General features: G+C 38.5%; 1 protein-coding gene across 1 annotated transcript in view; it reads left to right on the top strand.

Moving 5' to 3' along the window:
• Nucleotides 1-4824: 4824 nt before the first annotated feature.
• The window catches only part of LOC139150503 (15-hydroxyprostaglandin dehydrogenase [NAD(+)]-like), a 32863-nt gene continuing 14013 nt past the window's right edge, over nt 4825-23674 (top strand). Inside the window, exons 1-2 of the mRNA XM_070722923.1 lie at nt 4825-5090; nt 5894-6017. Coding sequence (XP_070579024.1) covers nt 4998-5090; nt 5894-6017 — 217 coding nt within the window. The 5' untranslated portion in view covers nt 4825-4997. The remainder of the gene's footprint in view (nt 5091-5893; nt 6018-23674) is intronic.

The following is a 23674-nucleotide window of genomic DNA, read 5'->3' as shown; positions in this document are numbered from 1 at the left end:
TGTGCAGAAACAAAAGCGAATTTCAAAAAATCCAAAACACGGTTTTTCCCCCTGTATATCCAGCTGTCTAGTGCCGTTAACAGATCAATTAGGGGTGCTGCCAATTCTTACTTATACTCTTTTAAGTGAAAAAATTCAAAATCACATGTTTTTGACTTAAACAAACATACCAATGCATGTTTTGACAACTAAACAAAATTTTTACCTTCTTCAAATATAGACCTATTAGAAAATGTACCACATGTTGGGTGTGAGACCCTGTTTTCTATGTGAAACTTTTGATTGAAAATATGTGTCAACGAAACTGAGTCACTACCTTAAAAGGACACATTCCAAATCATGAAACAGTCTGCAATGTTTTTATCACTAGTACAAATAATCATTCGAAAAAAATAACCATAGAGTGTGAAAGATGAAAAAATTGCAGTGATTTTATCATGATTATACACTCAAGGCATGTTTTTTTTCTCAAAATGATAAATTTATTCCAACAAAGTGGCAAAAAAAAAACAACAAATCTACATAGCTGTGAATGTGTGTGGAGCGAATGAATAAAATTACAAAGCAAATTGCCAGTCTGAAAATAATTATTCATTTTACTAAAAAGAAGAGAAAGAGAATTATCAAAATGAAAAAACATATCATCATATAAATGCACTCAGGACGCATTCGTCTCCATCCAGTCTTACTAGGCTTGAAAACTTTGTGATGAAATCCTCAGCTTTGTCCATCGTATTATGAGTGAAAAACAATATATTTATCCATTAAGAAAGATAATATTTCAATTGCATAACATTGGATTAGAGGGAAACTTTAATCCCATCAATAGTAGCTGAATTTCGAATATTCCAAACTGTATTTTTACAAAGGAAGTGGTACAGTATATAATGTCTGATGTTGCATTATAATCACCATCAATTCCTGCAATGCTAATCTTTTGACATTGGTAGTGTTTTCAAACTTGTGTTTTTGACGAAGAAAGAAATACATTTGTGCCAGATTTCTTTTACATATTTACATTCAAAAAAGACGTGTACCAGTGTTTCCTTTTGGCCACAAATATGACATTTTCCATCGCTTAAATTAAATGTTTTGGACATGCTTCCTGTGATAAGGCCTCTGTGAAATATCTTCCAATTTAGATCATTTACAGAATTGCCATCAATTCCTGTCGAATTGAGACGACTGAATAAAGGAAGCTTTGTGATTGTTGGTGAGAGTAAGATTCTCAGCCCACTTTTGCCCAATTTGACTTTTGACGTCATGCCATTTCTTATCAACTAATTTCCGATAAAGTGACTTGGTTTTGACATCACTCTATGTCAGACCTTAGTTCTCTAGCTCTAGAATATCATACCTTTCTTCATTTTGGATGTTTGAACTGATTATTTGTTTCCAGGTAATATGGAATTGAGGAATGTTTCATACTCTGTCTTAATTTTCTCGTCTATTTATACCTCTTCTGATTTAAAATAATTATTTCCCTTTGTTCAACCCAGTCGTTTCTGTTATCATCCCAAATATTTTTAAGCATTAATATTCAATTCTTTGACCATTTTCATAGAAAAGGACACTTCTTTCTTTATGTTTTCGTTGTACCAAAGACCTTCACTAAGAAGATAGTGTTTTGATTTTGGTAAGACTGCGTTAACAAAAAAACGGTGAGGGGGCTAGCTGGAGGAATTCAGGGGAATTCGAAAAAAAATTGGGGGAAGTAGAGGGGTGACTTGACAGTTTTGCTGGATTTTCTAAATGTTTACATTGTCATCGTACAATAGCACAAAAACAAAACTTTGAACAGTAAAGACTCTAATTTAAATGAAAATTGTGTTACTAAATGGCATTATTTACTAAATTTACCATAATTACACTCAAAATTTAAGAGATTGTAACGTTTGACTGAATAGTTTCACCTTTTAGTATTGTCAATTTTGTAAAACATTTATAAGTAGAATCTAAGTCATATGTCTTATACTTTTTGATAGGTCACTGTGCGTGCTCAGTTTTTCACAATTTTGTAAACTGTAGCCAGGACTTCATAATTTCATAATTGACATTTCGTGTGCTCTTCAGCACGTGCTATTGACCTGGCCAGAGTTGGATAAGCTCAAGTCGACTTTGACTCATAAATTCAAAAGGTCCACCGATGCATTTAAAAATGAATCAATTTAAGAATTTGCCTTAGTAATATGGCTCTACAAACTGCTAATAACAATAAGCAGTGTCGAATATTTGCGAGCAGAACTGCTGCATGAATACATGTTTTATACAGTGTTTTCTTTGCGTGCATCCCTAACGTGTGGCTATATGATAATTGGGGGGGGGGGACTTGAAAAATTTTGATCTTATAGATGGGGGCACTTCAATATTTTTTTAGGGTATTGAAGAGGATCTGGAAAAAAAATAAGATTTCAAGCACGATTCCTCCAGCACCCCTCTCTCCGTTGTTTGTGAACGCAGATAAATTAATTACTGTAACTCTTAGATATTTCCAGTTATTCAACATCTCCCCATTGTAATTTTTGTACTCTATGTTGTCGTACTTTACTGAGTAACACACACGTTACACTGTATAACTTCTATAACAAGGGCAGTCTAACAACAATAGTCGTCCGGTCACGGTCGTCTGTGCACAGGGAACTCAGAAATCTGGTTGTTGTTGTTTGTATTGTTGTTTATGTTTATATTAGCCGTGTTGGATTGTACCAATAAAATTCAACGAACATAACTGTTGTGTTGTGGTTGTTATTGTTGTTTCAAACCACAGGCGCTCGTTAGCTGGGTAGTCTGCTAATTTATCGACTTTCAGCTCGATCTATCGATCCCCTGGTCGATATGCCTGCCACCGTGAGTATTCAGGCGGGCATATCGACTACGGGATCAAAACTACGGGATCGAAAATCGATCTATTTAGCAGACTTCTCAGGTAACGAGTGCCTGTGTTGCAAACGTAATGTAAATGTCATAAGAAACACTACAAGGATACCATCATTATGTGACTCAATGCAACTCCCAATTACGTACTCTCTACCTAGAAAGTGTCACGTTGAGAGAGTTTTTCTTTTATCTACATAACTGTGAATGGGTCAAGTGATTGAACAAAATTACAACGCAACTTGTCTGAAAAAAATCAGTTACTTAACTAAAAAGAAAAGGAAGGGTTTTATAAAAACACCACATCATCATGTAAATATGGCGTGTAATCAAGGCCAATATTTGAACTCTCCATTTTGGATTCGTACTGTCCATTTTGGATTCGTAAACGCAATTTTCAACTTTCGAATTCAACATTTTGGATTCGTACTCCCCATTTTGGATTCGCACAACGTAGGTTGCAGTGGCGGGCATATCGACTACGGGATCAATAAATAAAGCCGAAAATTGATCTACGTAGCAGACTACCCGAGAAGGGTCTTGCAGCATGCCTCGCGCCCAGACACTATTAATAAGGTTATTATTGAGTTTTTCTCAGTTTTTCTCTATCAGTTCCTCTCCTTTTCTTCATGCTCTGACTGATTGTACTGATAGCCTAACCTAGCCTCTTGACTCTTTATTTATTTTACATCCCATTACAAGGACGTTTATCTCTCATATAGGCCTACACATCTTGTAATTAATTAGTCAACACAACTAATTATGCTAATCCGTGGACTTATCAGGGATTTTATGGGTTGGTCAACATCGCGAAGGATAGGAAAGGTTACTTGGTAAAGAGGGTCGATCATGGCCATGGCATATAGTGAACTTTATTGTAGGTATTATGTTTTTGAAAATGTGGTGATCCCCCTGAAACTCCTTTTTCATTTACATCTCTATCTTTCCAATGTTGACCAAACCTTGATAAGTCTACGGTTTGGATTTGAACTCCAGTACGCGGCTCACTTTATTCGTGTAGCAGAGATGCCAGTGCACAAACTTCTCAGCCATATCCATGCAAACGTCTGTTATTATTAAAATTAGGACGACTGTAAGGCAATTTTTAACTTCATTTCCACAGACAACTTATGTCCATGGACATTGTATAAAGTAAACTTTATTGGAGTGGTTCGCCAGGGTCATGGGCCATTACGTAAAGTCAACTTTAGGCCTAGGCCTATTCTAGTGGGCCACCAAAGGTGGCCCGCGAGAGAAAATGTAGGCATTCTACGTTTACGTTAATAGATATTCACAGCATTTAAAAATGAGTTTAACATGCAATTTTCCTATATTTACTGATATTTACTGATTGTGCTTCTAAAGGTACAAAACAAGTATCTCAAGAAGCACGTTCACCTTTGGAATGACATCCGCGTATGAGGATGCCTTTACACGCATGCGCACACTTATGCTTCCTCATGCTTCTTGTGCGTGCTTTTTGTACTTTTTTGTAACCTTTCATTCCTGCCATGCCCGCTGGTAAAGAGGGTCGATCATGGCCACTGCATAAAGTAAACTTTACTGGACAGGGCCACTGAGGGCTATTACAATAATTATTATTGTAGTGGGCCGCCGCAGGCCAGCGGCCCGCCGGTAAAGAGGATCGATCATGGCCATTGCATGAAGTAAACCTAATGGAGTGGGCCGCCAAAGGTCAAGGGTCATGGGGAATACATATAATAATTGTAGTGGGCCGCCAAAGCCCGCCGGTAAAGAGGGTCGATCATGGCCATGGCATACAGTGAACTTTAGTGTAGGTATTATGTTTTTGAAAATGTGGTGATCCTCCTTTCCTACCAGTGAAAAAGCGATGACCCCCCTTCACGGATTCCAAAATTACGATGACCCGCCCGGATTTTGCCGGCTCCCCGGCCGTAAAATCTGAACGGTCCCTAATACTAACAAAGTGGGCGTGTCTGGTTCATGCCCCTAAGTTTCTGCGTCATCAGACCTGCTGTAAGTCGGTAGACATTCCCATACATTACCTTGTTTACTCAGTACGCACGCCAACATCCGAAGGGTTCTCAGCGAGAGACTCGCCTGACTTCTTACTCATTTAACGTATCATAGGTGCGAATGAAATGGCTCTTCCCGGTAAAGTGGCGTTGATAACTGGAGCTGCCGATGGTATTGGACTAGCTCTTGTACAAGACTTCCTTGCAAACGGTGCAAAGGTAATGGAAGCGTCTTTTATATCTCTGTGTGGTGTAATGGTTTGGCTGCATCCCCATGACTCGATCATGTTGAAGGTTAGCTGTGACACTGACACAGGTGCCTGGGTCGCCGGTGTACATGCATAATCTAAAGCTAAATCATAAGCTAAATCTACGAAACCGGTCGGTTTCGTAGTAATTAACTGCCAACGAAGCCCATAGTTTGGCTCGCAGCGGGACTGTGGCGAGCGACTGAGCGCGTTCGATACACGCCACAAGTATCGCTGCGATATCACAGATAGTTGAAGGTCGTACGTTCGATCTCTCTGGTAGTGCCACCGTATTGCTGCAACTTTGCAGGGAAGGTTGTACTGTAGGCTACGGTCATATCGATGTTGATATCATAATTGGTACCCCAAAATGGGCAGATCGTCCATGTAGCCGACACGAACACGAAGTGTCTGATACCGACTACCGAAAACTATCGGAAAAATAGTAAAGAATGAGCTACAAAATCACTATCAATTTTAAGTTGCAGGTTGAATAAGTCTGTGCCTTTGTAGCTACATGGACTGTGTGCCCCAAAATGTCTATGAAATTGCACTGCTTTACATTTGTCAAATGTAGTGAAGGGATATACCGGTAGAAGATAACTTTTGAACAGCAATGTACACAATGTGCTTGTATTTGGACAAAACCTGTCAATGACAGTGTAATACAACTACATTTAGATATGTAGTTCCATACCCTACACTGTGGATCGATTATGAAATGCTTGGCCTTAAATTATTCCAAGAATTTAATGGAAATTCACTTCTCTATAGGTTTGTATGGCCGACATCAATGAAAACGCTGGGCACAAAGCTCTTGAAAATCTGAAAGAACAACACGGATCTGATAAAGTTTGCTTTTGCAAATGTGATGTAACATCAAAAGATCAACTTGAAGGTAAGAAGATGATCATGCTTACAAAGATACACTCTCTGAAGAGATACCCTCTCCCAAAACACAATCTACAACAGCTTGTGTTTTGAGATAGATGAAAACTGATTTCCTTCATCATTGTAAATAATAACTACAAGAATGGAAACTGTAATTAAGTAAAGTAGTCAGTCATTATCTTACTCTATCAATTTTTAGCTCCATTTAGCATAAGAGGACATTGGGAAGCTATTAGAATCATTCTTAGCCCACTATATCTTTTATATCTGTTAAAGCTACTTCTGTAAACTTTTAGCTCTATTTCTATGTCATAGGTCATTTTGATAACATTGTCTTATGTTTGCCATCCCACAGTACACTGCATCCATGGTGGTTTTAGTTTGTGAATTTCAAGACTTGATAAAAGTTGATGATTGAATGAGGTTCTATCATGGCAATAAATCACCATCTGACACTGAGAAATGAAACTGTGATTTATTACCAATAAAAAGCCTTCAAATCATTCCTTTGTTCCTTTCAAATCTATCTACCACAATCTTCCTGTAATCAATTTGTCAACATGAACTTTATATCATTACACATTGAACCAAGCTGAATGCAGATGCAAGTCACAACTAGAAGCAGTTACTTAGTAACCATGGCAGCAGTTACATCTTTGCACGGAAAGTTGGTAGCAAAAGTTATAAAAGGAAGGACAGAGAAAGAAAGTAAACAACAGTAAAGGGTAAAAAGAAAACCTAAATAAGTAGCAAAACAGTATACTTTGTAAGTAAGGATCCAAAGGGCAACATTTTCAGTGCAGGATATGATGTACTATCAGAATTAGCTAGGGGAAAGGACTGTACTTACACTATAGAAAATTATGCGAAGGGCAACAGATCAAGATCGAGATCAAAATTTAAAATAAAAAGGAACCAGTATTGTTGTGTTGGATGAAATGTATAAGATCATTCGAGAGCAGTTGTTATTACTTGTGTCAAGGGTCATTGTCATGGTGCAAATCTGTCTCAGACAGCTGCCGTACACATAGCAGACAAGGCCATCAACATCTGTGAGGAAGAAGATTGAGGTTCCAAAATTATAGTAAAGTAAGCCTTTATTGAAATCGTATCCAAGTTGGGATCTTGATCATAAAGTACAATAAAGGTTTTGCAAAAACAACAATGAAAGAGTATGTATAATATATATATAAATATAAATATCTATACATGAGGTCAACATATTAAAGGTTCATAAATAGTTTACTTTGTCTTTTTCATTTTGTCTTGTCTGAGTTTAAAACATGTATGTATGTATTTTCCCAATTCACATAGTGATGCTTTATCTGTCCTTGAAAAGATGCTTACAAGGTCTTGTGTGCCTCTGAATGCGTTTTTACAAATGTTTATAGTTTACTGAAAAAATCATGTCTAATGTCTGTGTATCCTTTGCAATGAAAAGGAAAATGTATCTCATCTTCTACTTGTTTGTTTTGGCAAATTGGGCATGCTCTGTCTATTATCTTGTTCACATTGGCAACCCAACTGAAATTTGGGCCGACGCAAAATAATTGTCCTTTTGGGATTAAATTTGGTCCGTGTCCACACCTACCGGTACCAGAATTAGGGCCGACGTAACTTTACCTTCCTTTGTGACCTCTGACCTGTCAAAGTTCAAAATGGCGCATATGAATATGGCACGCTGTTTCTACTGTTCATGATTTTCCTGTGTTTTTACGCACAAGAAGGGCAAATATGACTACCACTCACCCTTTTAATCATCGGAGAGATCTTCACTATTTATTGGATGAGCATATGGTATATATAAGACCGCGGTGGAGAAATAACCAGTGCGCGGCATTTTTGACATGCCTCTCTAGTCTATTACGTGCACTGTGGAATCGAATGACATGGTCTCGTTTGTGGAACAAAGGTTGGTGGGAAGTTCTGCGTACATGGGATGATATTAAAATGTAAAGACTGGATTGAAAACTTTCGATAGGTGTAAACTTTAGTTTCAAACGTCGTTTGTTTTGTGCGAATAGGGTGACTAGTTTAACTTCGATCCATGGCGGAGGCATGGTCAACTGGGACCAGGGCCGACGTAACGTGTCCACACTGGCGATTTGCGTCGGACCAAATTTTGCGTCTGCCCTGAGTCGGCCCTGAACCCCCCCTTCTAACCGGGACCAAACTGAGTCGGCCCAGGGCCGACTCAGCGTGTCCACATTGGTTTTTTACGTCGGCCCCGGCCCAGGTCCGGACCTGGGCCGACGCAAAGTCGTCAATCTGAACGTACTAAATGACATCAAGGTTTCTGTATCTACCTGTTTCTATGTGTAGTATGTGTGCACTAATGCGTAACTTGCACAGGGCTGATCTGTGATCTGGGTTTTTTACAACATGAAGGTAGCTTTCGAGAGAGAAATCTTTTTTCAACTCTCTGTATGTGCGAAGTTTATTTTTATGGTGCCCTTGTCTGGTATCATCATGAATCAATTCAAATGCACATTTTTAAATAGCTGTTTAACTTTTACATGGAAATTAGTTTTAAACTGTTTGTCATTTTCTATCTTTACATTCATGGCATCTCCAATATTTACGAGCAGCAACGATTGTTTAATTCCTGACACCCAATTATCTGTATGTGCATTGTCCAGTTGATAACCTGGATCATAAGCCTCACGAGTCAGTGTTGTATCTGCTTTCTTACTTATTTTTAACCAATATTTGACCATTTGTGTTATGCTTGAAACAATTAGAGGATATCTACCCAGTTCCATTAAACATGCTATGTTGGATGCTTTATATTATTCACTTTAAGTATGTGCTTGCAAAATTTAAGGTAGCGACTCGGGTTCATTGTCACTTATTTTCAATCCTCATTTTCACAAAGAAGACGTGGTCACACACCCGACATGTGGTACTTTTTTTATCTGCTCGGTCACCGAAGAGTTCAGAAAATTTGTTAGTTTTTTAAAAACAGTGCGCATACGGCTGTTTTACTCAAAAACACGTGTTTTTTAGTTTTTTTACTCAAAAAAGTGTAAGTACAAATCTCCAATCGGCCTTGGTGATCTGTTTACGGCAATCGACGGCTGGGTATACTGGCCAAAAAACGGTGTCCCGGATTTTTGAAATTCGCTTTTGTTTTCGCACAATGCACCTTCAAAGTGTCAACTTGACGTTTTTTGCATAAATTATCGGCCTTTGTTCACGTTTGTCAGGATATCTTCACTTCCAGGCCCTTTATCGGAAATCTGAGACACGGTCTTTCAGATATATTCATTCACTGTCCACAGGTGAAAAATCAGGCTAATCTGTCCAGGCGCCGCCGACTTATACTTATTTGAATAATGTACGCACTGCCAAAAACGGAACTGAGAAAATCGACGATTTGTGTAAACGACCTATGCGTCACACATTGTGACCAAGAAGTCCGACTCGCGCACCATTTTCTGCGAATTTTCTTACACCAGGACTAAGTTGAAATATTTAGAGTCAGTTTTGGGAATTTTGAATATGTTTAGGATTGCAGATCGTGTGAAAATAGAAAGAAATTATACACTGAACTGGCAAATGCTTAGTGCCAGCAGTGGGTGGTATTTACACAACAAACACAAAGGGGTACTTAGCGATTTAATCCATTTTCGGAACGTTTAACTAGCATATTAACTGTATACTGTTGTCTCAACGGTTACAATCTGGTTACCAGAGTTCACAGTCAAGACGAAGACGTCGAAACTTGCGTAAAAAAGTCTATCCGATCGAGACTTATGTGCTGTCGTCGCGCGATCGCGTCGGGCATTCACTTGTTCTTGACTCAAGTTGTCTACTTCCTGTCTCGCGATCGGCAATTTATGCAGGTTTGAGTTCTTTGTGAAAAGTGATTGTCAAGTTCATGTTAGCGCCGACACTGTGCGAACGGGACGTCACTTGCTAGTTTTCCTACCTCAAGATGAGACGAACACACGTAACTCTTGACAACATAAAATATCTGTCGTATTTTCTTAGCTTTTGCACCGCACTGCAAACTTGTCGCCCTTCGTTACGACGGGAGAGATTGACTCGTGTTATTTTTAAACTTTATTTATATGTGTTCTTGTACCGATTTTATCAAACTAATAATAATCACGCCGTAGCGTAGAACAGTGCAGGCTGTCATCGACAGCGTGTTCCGAGAGACAGAGTATCGACTAGTCTACAGTGGAGTCACTCGACTTGCGCAATACCAGCGCACACATAATTATTTCGGAGATTTTTACTTTTAGTCAAACTTTCGATGACTGCCCTCATATATCAAAAATTGCTAGTTTCAGCACTTCTAGAAGTTGAGCCGGGTTTGTTTTACGTTCAGTGTTGAGGTCCAGCTAGCAGCTGTGGAGTCTGCGGGTAGTTGATAAGTTTAGACAACACGCACGCAAGAATCATTTGTGAACCCTCGCAATTCACGTTTGACGTAATTTAAATTTTGGGTTATATTTAAAGAAAGAAAAGGCATGAAATAAAAAAAGATTAGGGGAAAACTAAAACGAAGGGGGAAGGGGGAAGGGGAAGGGTGAATACGAAGGGTTACGATATTCTCTCTGTAAGTAGATAAAATTTTGATAACACTATGCAAAAATGAAATATTGTCCTGACTTTGATAAAAATACGCAAAAATGAAATATTATCCTCACGCTAAAGGGACTTATGTCAGTAGAAGAAGGACGGGGGCTGGGGCTTTATGCACAATGCAATATTATATACCAGCACTAGCACCAACCTGATGGGGACCTATAACTGTCACTGATACCATTTATGGGCTATGATATGATATGCACTGTGTTAGTAGAGAACACATATAAATATATGCAAAAATGAAAAATTGTCCTTACGTTTAAGGTACTTATCTTATTGGACGAAAGCGGAGGGCTTTGTGCATAGTGCACTATACACAAGCACTAGCATCATACAGATCATGCCCATTACAGTCCCTGATGCAAAAAAGAGGGACATGATATGCACAGCGTCAGTACAGACCAGTTTGATACAAACATGCAAAGTTAAATTATTGCCCTCACGCTTAAGGGATTTATGTTATAGGACGAAGGGGAGGGCCTAGTGTATAATGTATAATATGGAGGCACCACCACAATGCTGAAGACAGGGCCTATAAGTTTCACCGATGCGATGAAGGGGACATGATATCCTCAGTGTCAGAAGAAAACATATTGATAACAAGATTCAAAAATGAAATATTGTGCTCACGCTTAAGGGACTTATCTTATAGGACGAAGGGGAGGGCTCTGAGTTATAATGTATACTATAGAGGCAGCACATCCGTACTGAACTGACTGAAGGCAGGACCTATAACTTTCAGTTATGCCACGAAGGGGGACATGATATTCTCAGTGTCAGTAGAGAACACTTTGATAAAAGGATGCAAAAAAGAAATATTGTACTCAGCCTTAAGGGACTGATGTTATAGGGCGAAGGGGGAGGGCTTAGTGTATAATGTGCAATATACAGGCACCACCAGAATGCTCAAGACAGCGCCTATAACTTTCACTATACCACGAAGGGAGACATGAATTCTCAGTGTCAGTAGGGAACTGTTTAATAGAAATATGCAAAGTTATGATATTTTCTGTCCTCAGGCTTAATGCACTTATGTTGTCAGACGAAGGGGGAGGGCTTAGTGCATAATGTATAACATACAGGCACCACCACAATGCTAAGGATGGGACAAATAACTTTCATTTATACCACGTTTACAACTACTGTCTTACGATTCTGACCTAGTCATTGGATTATGGATTGGTATGATTGTGATTATTGTACACAGAGCCCCCCTTTCGTCTTATAACACCAGTCCCTTAAGCCCGAGGACAAAATTTCTTTTTTGTATATTATTATCAAAGTGTTCTCTACTTACACCGATAATATCATGTTCCCCTTTGTGGCATCAGTGAAAGTTGTAAGCCCAATTTTAAGTATGGTGGTGGTGCCTGTATATTATACATTATACACAAAGCCCTCCCCCTTCGCCCTATGACATCAGTCCCTTATGGCTGACTACAATATTTCTTTTTTGCATCTTTTTATCAAAGTGTTCTCTACTGACACTGAGAATATCATTTCCCCTTCGTGGCATCAGTTAAAGTTATAAGCCATGTCTTCAGTATGGTGGAGGTGCCTGTATATTATATATTGTACACAGAGCCCCCCTCGTCTTATAACACCAGTCCCTTAAGCCTGAGGACAATATTTTTTTTGTATATTATTATCAAAGTGTTTCCTACTGACGCTGAGAATATAATGTCCCCTTTTGGGGCATCAGTGAAAGTTATAGGCCCCATTTCAGTATTGTGTCCTTGTCTGTATATTATGCATTATACACAAAGCCCTCCCCCTACTACCTGTTACATCAGTGCCTTATGCCTGAGTACAATAATCCTTTTGCATATAATTATCAAAGTGTTGTCTATTTACCGTGAGCATACCATGTCCCATACATGCCATCAGTTAAAGTTATAAGCCCTGTCTTTAGTATGGTGGAGGTGCCTGTATATTAAATATTGTATACATTGTACGCAGAGCCCCCCCCTTCGTCTTATAACACCAGTCCCTTAAGCCTGAGGACAATATTTCTTTTTTGTATATTATTATCAAAGTGTTCTCTACTGACACTGAGAATATCATGTCCCCCTTTGTGGCATCAGTGAAAGTTGTAAGCCCAATTTTAAGTATGGTGGTGGTGCCTGTATATTATACATTATACACAAAGCCCTCCCCCTTCGCCCTATAACATCAGTCCCTTAAGGCTGACTACAATATTTCTTTTTTGCATCTTTTTATCAAAGTGTTCTCTACTGACACTGAGAATATCATTTCCCCTTCGTGGCATCATTTAAGTTATAAGCCATGTCTTCAGTATGGTGGAGGTGACTGTATATTATACATTGTACACAGAGTCCCCCCTTCATCTTATAACACCAGTCCCTTAAGCCTAAGGACAAGATTTCTTTTTTGTATATTATTACCAAAGTGTTCTCTACTGACACTAAGAATATCATGATCCCCTTCCGGGCATTAGTTAAAGTTATAGGCCCCGTCTTTAGTATGTGGTGATGGTGGCTGTATATTATGCATTATACACAAAGCCTCCCCCTCGTCCTATACCATAAGTCCCTTGAGCTTGAGGGCAATATTTCATTGTTGCATCTTGCAATCAATATGTTCTCTACTGAGAATATCATGTCCCCCTTCGTGGTTTGATTTCAAGTTATAGGCCCTATTTATAGTATGGTTCTGGTGTCTACGTATTATACATTATACGCAAAGCCCCCTCCCCAGTCCTATAGCATAAGTTCCTTATTCCCAATGACAATAATTTAACTTTGCGTGTTTCTATCAAACTTTTCGCTAATCACGCTGAAAATATCATGTCCAATCAATGTGTTCTCTACTGACACTGAGAATATCATGTCCCCTTCGTGGCATTATTTAAAGTTATTGGTCCCGTCTTCAGTGTGGGGTTAGTGTCTGTACATTGTACATCATATACAAGACCTCCCACCCCTTTTTATATAACATAAGTGCCCTATGCCTGAGGACAATATTTCATTTTTGAATCTTGTTGTCAATGTGTTCAATATTAAATCTCAAAATATCATGCTCCCTTCGTGGCATCAGTGATAGTTATAGGCCCCCGATCTGTATGATGGTAGTATTTTTACAGGTTGCATTGTATGTTAACCCCCAGGGCAAAAAGATACGTCTCTTAAGAGTGAGAATCATATTTCATTTTTCAATTTTTATCAAACTTTTTTCTGCTTACACTGTGAATATCATGTCCCTCTTCATGACTCCAGTGATAGTTATTGGTTCTGCCTTTAGCATGGCGTGAGTGCCTGTATATATTGTATTGTACATAAACCCCGGGGTCACCAAATAACATGAGCTCATTAATTGTAAGGACAATATTTCATTTTTGCACATCGCTATCAAAGTATTTTCTTCTATTTCTGTGAATATCATATCCCACTTCACTGCATCAGTGATGGTTATTGATCAAGCATATGGTTCTTTTATATTGCATTGTACATAAAGCCACCCCCACCTTGTCCACTAACATAAGTCCCTTAAGTGTGAGGATAATATTTCTATATTTTCATATTTATCATAGTCAGGACAATATTTTATTTTTGCATAGTTTTACCCAAGTTTTATCTACTTAGAATGTGAATATCATAATCCCATCGTAATCCCCCTTCCCCCTTCGTTTTAGGGTCATAAGCCCTTCGTATCCCCCTTCCCCCTTCGTTTTAGGGTCATAAGCCCTTCGTATCCCCCTTCCCCCTTTCCCCCTCCCCCTTCGTTTTAGGGCCACCCAAATATTTGCATTTCGTTTCGAAAAATTAGCAGATCGGTGAACTTGCTCTTGTGAATCTACATTATGTGTGTATGAACTCCTGCACTGGCTTGGGAAACTCCTTGACATAAATGTCGCGTGATGTCGGGTACGGTGTTGTTCAAGGTTTCTCAGCAGACACGAAAAGACTGCACGATAGAAAACTCGAGTTTAAAAATATAAAAGAACACGATACTAACACCAAGCATGTACAGCAAGAGTGATAAAATTATCGCAACTAACAGAAGTTTCATCTCGCTCAGGCTAATTTTTGGACTCGGGTATGTAATCAGCATAGCCTAATATGTTGGAAAAGCAGTGTGTCAAATACTTTCATAGTTGTTGAACTGAGCACGTCTCCGTTATCGTCTGCGTCCTCGGCCAAATCTGACTCTTCACTGCATTCTTGATCGTTATTGCAGGGAGTATGAGCCAAAGTCGGACTGTTTTACATTTAAATCGACCTTTGCGCACGTTGCCGTCTTTTTCAGGTCCGCTTTTGTGGACCTCCCTTGCTTTTTCGACGGTACGGAGCGCGAGCGCCGGCTTTGGTCTGCTCGACGTGTTTGCCGTACCGATACATGCGGAGTTCAATACGCTGGGCCTAACGTTGAAGCTAGCGCATGCGCACTACACCGCAAAGCCTATACATAATCTCTGCGTGTTTATCAAAGATATCGTGGTCGGTAATCCGCGACCGTTAAGACAAAAGGGAAATAATGGCTCGCGGTGTAGCTGATAGTTTGTCATTTTAGTAATATTTCAGGAATTTCCCGGTACGATGTGACCCAACACCTTTCCTCAAAAGAAAGACCACGTGTCAGTGGTTCGAAATTTGAAATAAAAAAAAATTGCTAAAATTGACCTTTGAACCTGAGTCGCATCGTTAATGTGCAACTTTTCAATTGTGTTTGTGAGTATGGTTTTTGCATTTGTGCATATGTCCGCAGTCCATACTTCTGTACAGTATAGCAGAATAGGTTTTATCATGGCATCAAACATTTGTAAATGGACCTTAATTGGAATATATATATATATATATATATATATATATATATATATATATATATATATATATATATATATATATATATATATATATATATATATATATATATATATATATATTCATCAAAAACTCATCTACTGTAAACAGTGAGCTGCCACTTTCAACTGAAATAACCACATTTTCTAATCTTCCTCTGCACAGTGTGATGGACTTTTCCCAAATGTGATATTATTGTAATCACATGTACCTTAATTGTTGTTGTATTATTATCCCCATAATCACTGTGCAATGCTGCTATGTAAAGCTTAGATGATTTGTCAAAAACCCAAACACATAAAACTTGACTGTAGCTGTGAGAACTTGGAGACTCTGATTGCTTGAAAAATCAACCATATATCTGTGTTCTTGCTGTAATGTATTGGTGTTGTTGGCAGTTTATAGAATGCTCTTATTTGCACAGATCGTCCATGTAGCCGACACGAACACGAAGTGTGTGTTACCGGCTACCAAAAACCATTAGAAATAGTAAAGAATGAGCTACAAAATCACCGTCAGTTTTAAGTTGCAGGTAGAATAAGTCTGTGCCTTTGTAAAAAATACTATAAAAATAGTAGAAAGTGAAAAACCAGCTGAAAGTTAGTTGAGGAGACCTTAACCGCATATCATTTGCATCTCATTGTCGGCTACATGGACTGTGTGCTCTTATTTGCACAATTGATAGGACTGTCTATAGTGACTGTTTCATGTCAATTTACATTGCAAAAACCAACAGTAGCCTAGAAAGTTGTTGAGATTATTTTCCATTCAGATTAACTGGCATATACCATGATCAGTATTTGGCAATAGTACAACATAAGGTTAAAGGGACAAAGTCGGCCATTTTTCATGAATTTTGTTTGATACAAGATACTGCTTATATTGTTTGACGTGTTGAAAGATACTGAATGAATGGGTGACCGACCATGCATACATTCGACTCTGGTTTCAGACAAATTAAATGAAACCATCGCGAAAATGACCATGACCATTAATTCATTTTTAGCTCACAATTGGTGTATCAATGTGAGGTTATCGTATAAGCTTAGTCAGTTCATTTGCATCTGGTTTGCATGTCTGTATGTCTGTATATTTGTGGGTATGTGCGGATGTATGTCCGTCACACACAAAGGCAGCTCCCATACCGCCAAAGCTACCATCTCAGTATTTGGTGTACAGGTAGATGCAGGGGTTGAGATGTGAATTTGTTCAAATGAACACATCAGTGTCAAAAATGTGCAAATGAGGTAAGAAAAAGTGAAATCCTGCAAATGTGCATGCCAGTGAGAAACAGGCAAACTCCACTGATCTTGACTCATTTCCTGTCATTGTTTATGAACTGTTACATATTAACAGACCAGCTGCAACCATAGACAGTAGATGGGGGAAGACCGTTTATACTAAACTAAGAGGGGCTTGTTTCTGCCATGCATGTTGCTAAAGTTGACACGCAGTACCTAAAGTTAGACCTTAATTACTTTTGTCATTCTTGTTTTTCTGGTTTAAATATTTCTTGTTGTTTTTCTGGTTGTACTGTGCAGAAATCATTGCCATAACATCAACGTAGAATTTTCCTCCACTGAACAAATAGAAACAACATTTATTGTTGATCATTGGTAACCCATACTGGTATATACCAATTCTGATCAAATTTGAGCGACACTGTATAATTGCGGTATTTTTGCGATTGTTTCATTTATTGTGTCTAAAACCGGGGTTGAATAAATGCATGGTCAACCATTCATTCAGTATCTTTCAACATGTCAAACAATATAAGTAGTATCTCGTATCGAACAAAATTCATGAAAAATGGCTGACTTTGTCCCTTTAACATTTTATGATGAATTAATCAATGTGATATGATATGCCACATCTTGTGATACATGTCATGCTATCATAACTTTAATGGTTTGATCACCTGACTCCAAGTCATCAATCACATTTGAGAACCATTCAGCCAGTACAATGGTTTCCTTCACTTTTTGCTTTCTATGTTAAACACTGCTGTTAAAATCAATCATTTAAGCAACTGACCAATCACAAAGCTCCATTCAAGTGTCAAATGTCAAGCCGTTCATTGTGATCATAGCCCCATGTGTGTGTTTGAAATGTTTGGTTATTGGCTCAGCATGCTAAACACAGCCAACAGTTAGGACAATAGATCATAATATGAATTGCAATACTGATAGCAAGGGTGTTCCAGCATTGTAGGCAAATCATGAACTAAAATCTATTCATTCATATCAAAGTTTTATAGGGCTGCAATAAATGAAAATGCTCCTGCTCAGTGAGCTTATTATAGCATTGTGCCTTTTTTGCTCACGTGTTCACACATGTGAGCATATGTCGCAGAGATGTCTGTCTATCTGTGTAATAATAATAATAATAATAATAATAATAACAAGGCAGTATTGCTGAAGGCAATGAGTACTTGGGCAGAGATAGAGTAATTTTGAGGACAATATATACTACTATTCAAATATGGTCTTGAATTTCCTCCTGTCAATTAGGCATTTGATTAACTGGTTATTAAACGAAGCAATCGCATGACAACGGCAAAATATGTCTAGCAACTTTTGTGGAGTTTGAGGCAGGGGTTCTTTATTTATAGTGAAATTGCTTAAACTCCTTAAATATTCAATTACAGCAAATTTCTTTTGTTCTCGATGGTAGATGTCTAATATTTAGATGGGCATATTTAGATTTCTACCCTATAGTTATCCCTATATACCAAAAATCGGACATCTAGCTCTATTGGCTTGCTCAGAATTAGATATGTGAATAATTAATGAGGTACAATATGTGGTGTCATAAGGTGTCCCATCATACCAAATATGAAGGGTGTAGCACTTGTGGTTACTGAGTTGTGGACAAATATATATATTTGAGGTCAAAGGTCATTGAGGTCACATGACATTTTGTCAAAATAATTGTATTGCTAAGTTATTCCTATATACCAAAAATCAGACCTCTAGCTCTATTGGCTCGCTCAAAATTAGATATGCACATAATTAATAAGGTACAATATGTGGTGTCATTAGGTGTCTTATCATACCTAATATGAAGGATGTAGCACTTGTGGTTACTGAGTTGTGGACAAATATATATATTTGAGGTCAAAGGTCATTGAGGTCACGTCACATTTTGTCATAATAATTGTATTTCTAAGTTATTCCTAAATACCAAAAATCAGACCTCTAGCTCTATTGGCTCACTCAAAATAAGGTATGCGCATAATTAATGAGGTACAATATATGGTGTCATAAGGTGTCCTATCATACCAAATATGAAGGGTGTAGCACTTGTGGTTACTGAGTTGTGGACAAATATATATATTTGAGGTCAAAGGTCATTGAGGTCACGTGACGTTTTGTCAACAAATTATATTGTTAACTTATCCCTATATACCAAAAATCAGACCTCTAGCTCTATTGGCTCGCTCAAAATTAGATATGCGCATAATTAATGAGGTACAATATGTGGCGTCATAAGGTGTCCCATCATACCAAATATGAAAGGTTTAGCACTTGTGGTTACTGAGTTACGGACAATAATGTATATTTGAGGTCAAAGGTCACCAAGGTCACATGATATTTTGTCAAAATGTCTGAGATATCTGCGTGAACCGATGGACTCACTGATGGACTCACGGACGGATATGACCCAATCTATAAGCCCCTGGACTTTATCCGTGGGGACAAAAAACTGTGTCACTGCATCCTTTAGGCAATATGAATACGATGAGAAACTAAATTTTTATTTTTCTTGGCCTTATACATGAAAGTCTATGGAGAACTGCCTTATACATGGGAGTCTATGGAGGTGTAAACTAAAAAGTCCTCTAACACGGCCAAATTCGATTGCATTGTGAAACAAATCGACGTGCATCTGTATGGGGTTGGGTACTATTCTTGTGCAAAGTTTGAAAGAAATTGACCAGGGCATGTCTGAGATATCTGCGTGAACGGACGGACGGACGGACGGACTGACATGACCAAACCTATAACTCCCCCAGGACTTCATCCGTGGGCACTAAAAACAACGCAACAGTTATTACAGCTACACCGGCGGTAGGTTCATATCCAGAGCCCCGTACGGTCTGCCGCCGTCGCTTGAAAACAATCTCATAAACCTGGCCATATGGGCAACTGTGTATGAGCAGCTGGATACTTGACTTCCCGGAGAAGGCGAGCTGTCACGTTCAAGCTCAGGATTATTTGTCGATCAAATTTCAGTAAATTTACCTTACCTAGATGAAATTTTGTCTATATGCTGAAATTTCGCCGAAGTTTGACAAAATTGCATCGATTTTTCAGGTTCATATCCGACATTTTTTGAGTTTTGAGTGCAGACAGAAATAAGTTTTGAGGCAACATGGCTGCGACCCCATGTTGACCCCTAGCCCTGCGTACGATGCTATGTGCTACAGCTAACACACAGCATTGTACGCAGGGCTAGCGAGAGAGTTGCCGACATCGACGGTTATTTACGAGAAGTGAATAAAAGACTGTCATTTTTGGAAGCGATCGAGTAGCTGAGGTAGGCTGGGATACGACTTGGGCCCAAGAACGCTGAATTTCGGCAGTAATTTGGCTTTTACGTCAAGTCCCAAAATGGATTTGAAGTCACCAACCCTACGTACGCGTACGGGTCTTTGCAGGGCTGTGGTGAGCGGGGCAATTAGCTGTAGCGGAACACACAGCATCGTACGCAGAGCTAGTTGACCCCAAGTGAAAATGTGTTCACGATCAAATCTTCCTATATTTTTTTCAGAATTTTCGACAAAATCATTGCTTCTTACATCTTTTGTAAAATATAAAATATTAGAATAAAAATGCGATGTGCCATGTCTCCAGATTTCTAAAATATCGTTCGTTGACCGTTCGACGGAATACTCATTTCGCAAACTTGTGACGCAGTTGAAATTCAATACTGACCGCCAAATAATCTTAATGAGACGAGATCATTCTAGACATCCTCCAAATTATCCAATCATTCGCGTTAGAGTTCAGCTCGCTTAGAGGATCATAACATTCTTCGGCCTTCGTTTAGATCGACCCTAATCTCTCCCATTTAGGAAATAAATACACAAGCTACCTTGACAAAACTTCGTGCACCATCCAGGACCAAACACACTACAAATCTGTCTTGACGTCATCATCTCCTTACATGGTAATCGGCATACCGTATTTTTTAGCAAAGGAGACACAGAATACGTCGGAGTATTCAGTTTCAAAACGTATTACATTGTGTGATGTTGTCAAAAAAAGGTAATGTTACTGCAGTGGTATAAATTACAAAACACAAAAGTTCAAATCAGTTTATTTTGGACTGGCTTTACCAACATTTCATATTGTTTCTTATGCCAGATTTGACCACGTGCTTACTGGCGACCCCTTTACATGCAAATTTTGTGTCAAATGGTGTGTTCTCCTGGAAAAACAAACGTACGATTTCTATATGAAGGAGGCGAAATTTGCCCTCAAAACTTGAAACCACCCCTTATGGGGTGTACCTAGCTATTTTGAACGAGCTTCTCGAATCTGCAGCTCTATTTCGAAATGATGGTCTGGTTTTCTCAGCTCAAGGATAAGTGTTCTCCATCGCTGTGGGCATTACTATTCTCAACTGGGGGTACAGTTTCCAGTCGTAATGTTTTTCATTGTGTCCGGGATATAAAACCTTTCCTTTTCACAATTTTACTTCGATTAACACTAGTCCACATCTTGTCAGCGATTAAACATGTTTCAAGTTTAAATGTTAAATTCTGGTCTCGAGCCCTCTTGTTCGACCAAACTGAAATTACCCCTCCCACTTTGGCTCGTCCAGTGGGTGTAGCAAGGGTCGTGCCATCGCCTAGGAAACGGAGGGTGCATTAATTGTTGCATTTCGATGCACATTTTGATTATATTCAGAAGATTTTGTGGCAAAAACTCAGATAGAGAAGCATTAATATTCACATCTCACTAAATTCAAGACTGGCTGAGAGCAGCACTTCCATTCAGTTAACATCATTACGCCATTTATTATGCCAAGAAAGATGAAGCCAAGACATTTTGCCCTCCCTGGTCTCAGCCAGGAATGGTTATACCTTACAGAGTTTTTTCCCACGGAATGAAAACAAATGTACTTGGGCTGAGGCCCAAGTACAATAATGGTTTATTTTTCATCCTATGGTGACCTATTGGTAAGATTGACGGGGATTACATGACTTGAAAAAAAAAAACTTTAAAACGTGAATAAATAACAAAGGCTAAAAGTTTACTAAAATCATACATAAAAAGCAAAAATAATCTTTAAAAGCAAATCAAAAAAACAAACAACAATATAAAAATGACCAAGGACAACAATACTAAATAAAACAGGTCAAGTGAAATGAATAGGTACAGGGAGACAACATAAAACTGAACATAATGAAATTCTCGACTTAAAAGACGGACACTGTAAACAACTGGGCTGATTTCCTTACGTTTGGTTCTGCATCTAAATGTCACTCTATGATTAAAACAGGTGTCATATATGTGGTGCGTTACATCAGGAAGTAAAAAGTGCAGTTTGCTATCAGGGTTAAAAATACTAGATGCAAATTTCTTGCAAATGAGCAGGCGTCTTGCTTCAAGCGTTTCCATATATTCATCAATTTGAGGGCTTCTCTGTAGGGTGTGAACGGATAAATAATCCTTACAGCTCTTTTCTGGACACTGTCAATGGTGGATTTGAGCTTTGCTGAAAGTCCTCCTTGCCATACTTCTGTGGAAAATTCAAGACAGGAACGTACTAATGAGATGTAGATTAATTTAAGGTCATTAGCACTGGCTCCATACCCACTCAAAACGCGCATAATATGGAGACGCTTAGAAGCTTTGGTTACTAATTCGTCAATATGTAAATCCCACTTCAAATTACTACAGACACTTAAACCAAGACACTTATATACATTTACAAGTTCCAAGACCGTTCCATCTATCACCAGCGGTTGAACATTTACAGGAGACTTTGAAAAGCATATCCTCGTTTCTTTACATTTCAATGAATTGAACTGCATGTGGTTCATTTTGGACCAATCAGAGATTTTATCCAGGTCTGACTGCAAGGTCGATTCACTAGGGTTATTGTAATGAAAGTGTTTTGAAATAGTCGTATCATCCATAAAAATGAAATGCGAATTTCTTATACAAAATTGAATATCATTAACCATCAGGATAAATAAGATTGGACCAAGTTTTGTACCCTTGGGCACTCCAGCTTTTACTCTTTGCCACACTGAGAATACATTATTCAAAAGAGCCCTTTGTGATCTATCGGTAAGGAAATGAGCGATCCATCTTATAATGCTAGGATTGATATTCAAATTTACAAGCTTGGACATTAAAATGCTATGGTCTATTTTATCAAAAGCCTTGCTAAAATCAAGGAAACAAATTCTTATCATATGACCAGGATGATCAAGTTGGTCAAGCCATGTTTGAATCATGTCCACCATTGCTAGCGAGGAAGATGATTTCTTTATACCAGCATATTGTTTTTTGTCGATAATACCTTTTACTTCCTGCTTTATCCACTTTTCCATCAATGATTCCATTAGTTTTCCTATTGTATTTGTAAGTGAGATTGGTCGAAAATCGTTCAGAGAAACCGGATTATCCACCTTAGGAATAGGGACAATGTTTGCCTTTGTCATCAGTTCAGGTACATAACCTTCTTGGAAAGATGTATTCAGGATATCCACTAGGGGAGTAGCAAATTCTTCGGCAAATTCTTTTAACAACGTATTTGGAATTCCATCAGCACCGCCTTTTTTATTGATCGGAAGGGATTTTAATAAAGTTACCATACCATTGTACGTCGCCGTTGGAAGTGGACTGCCTTCAGGCAGGGACATCACGAAATCGTCGTAATGCAGTGGATGATAATCTTCCGTTAAACTGGTGAAATGGTCGTTTATCGCTTCCGCCAGGTTCCTTCCCTGTAGCCGTTCACCATTAATTTCAAGTTTCACTGTGGATGAGAATTTTGATTAGCCTCTGATTTTATTAATCATTTTCCACCATTGCCTACTATCACCATCTTTACAACTACCAATTTCATCTTTGTAGTACGATTGTCGACTTTGCGCAATAGTTCTCTTCACCTTATTACGTGTGTCTATGTGTCTGTCTGTCTGTCTGTCTGTCTCTGTGCTCGATGTCTCAAAAACGGCTCATCAGATCAGTATCAAATAAGGTACATAGATTCAGTTTGCAAA

The sequence above is a fragment of the Ptychodera flava genome, chromosome 14 (genome assembly GCF_041260155.1).
Source record: "Ptychodera flava strain L36383 chromosome 14, AS_Pfla_20210202, whole genome shotgun sequence".
NCBI lineage: Eukaryota > Metazoa > Hemichordata > Enteropneusta > Ptychoderidae > Ptychodera > Ptychodera flava.
Note: the sequence above shows the minus strand (reverse complement) of the source record. Positions and strands in the feature narration are given on the sequence as shown.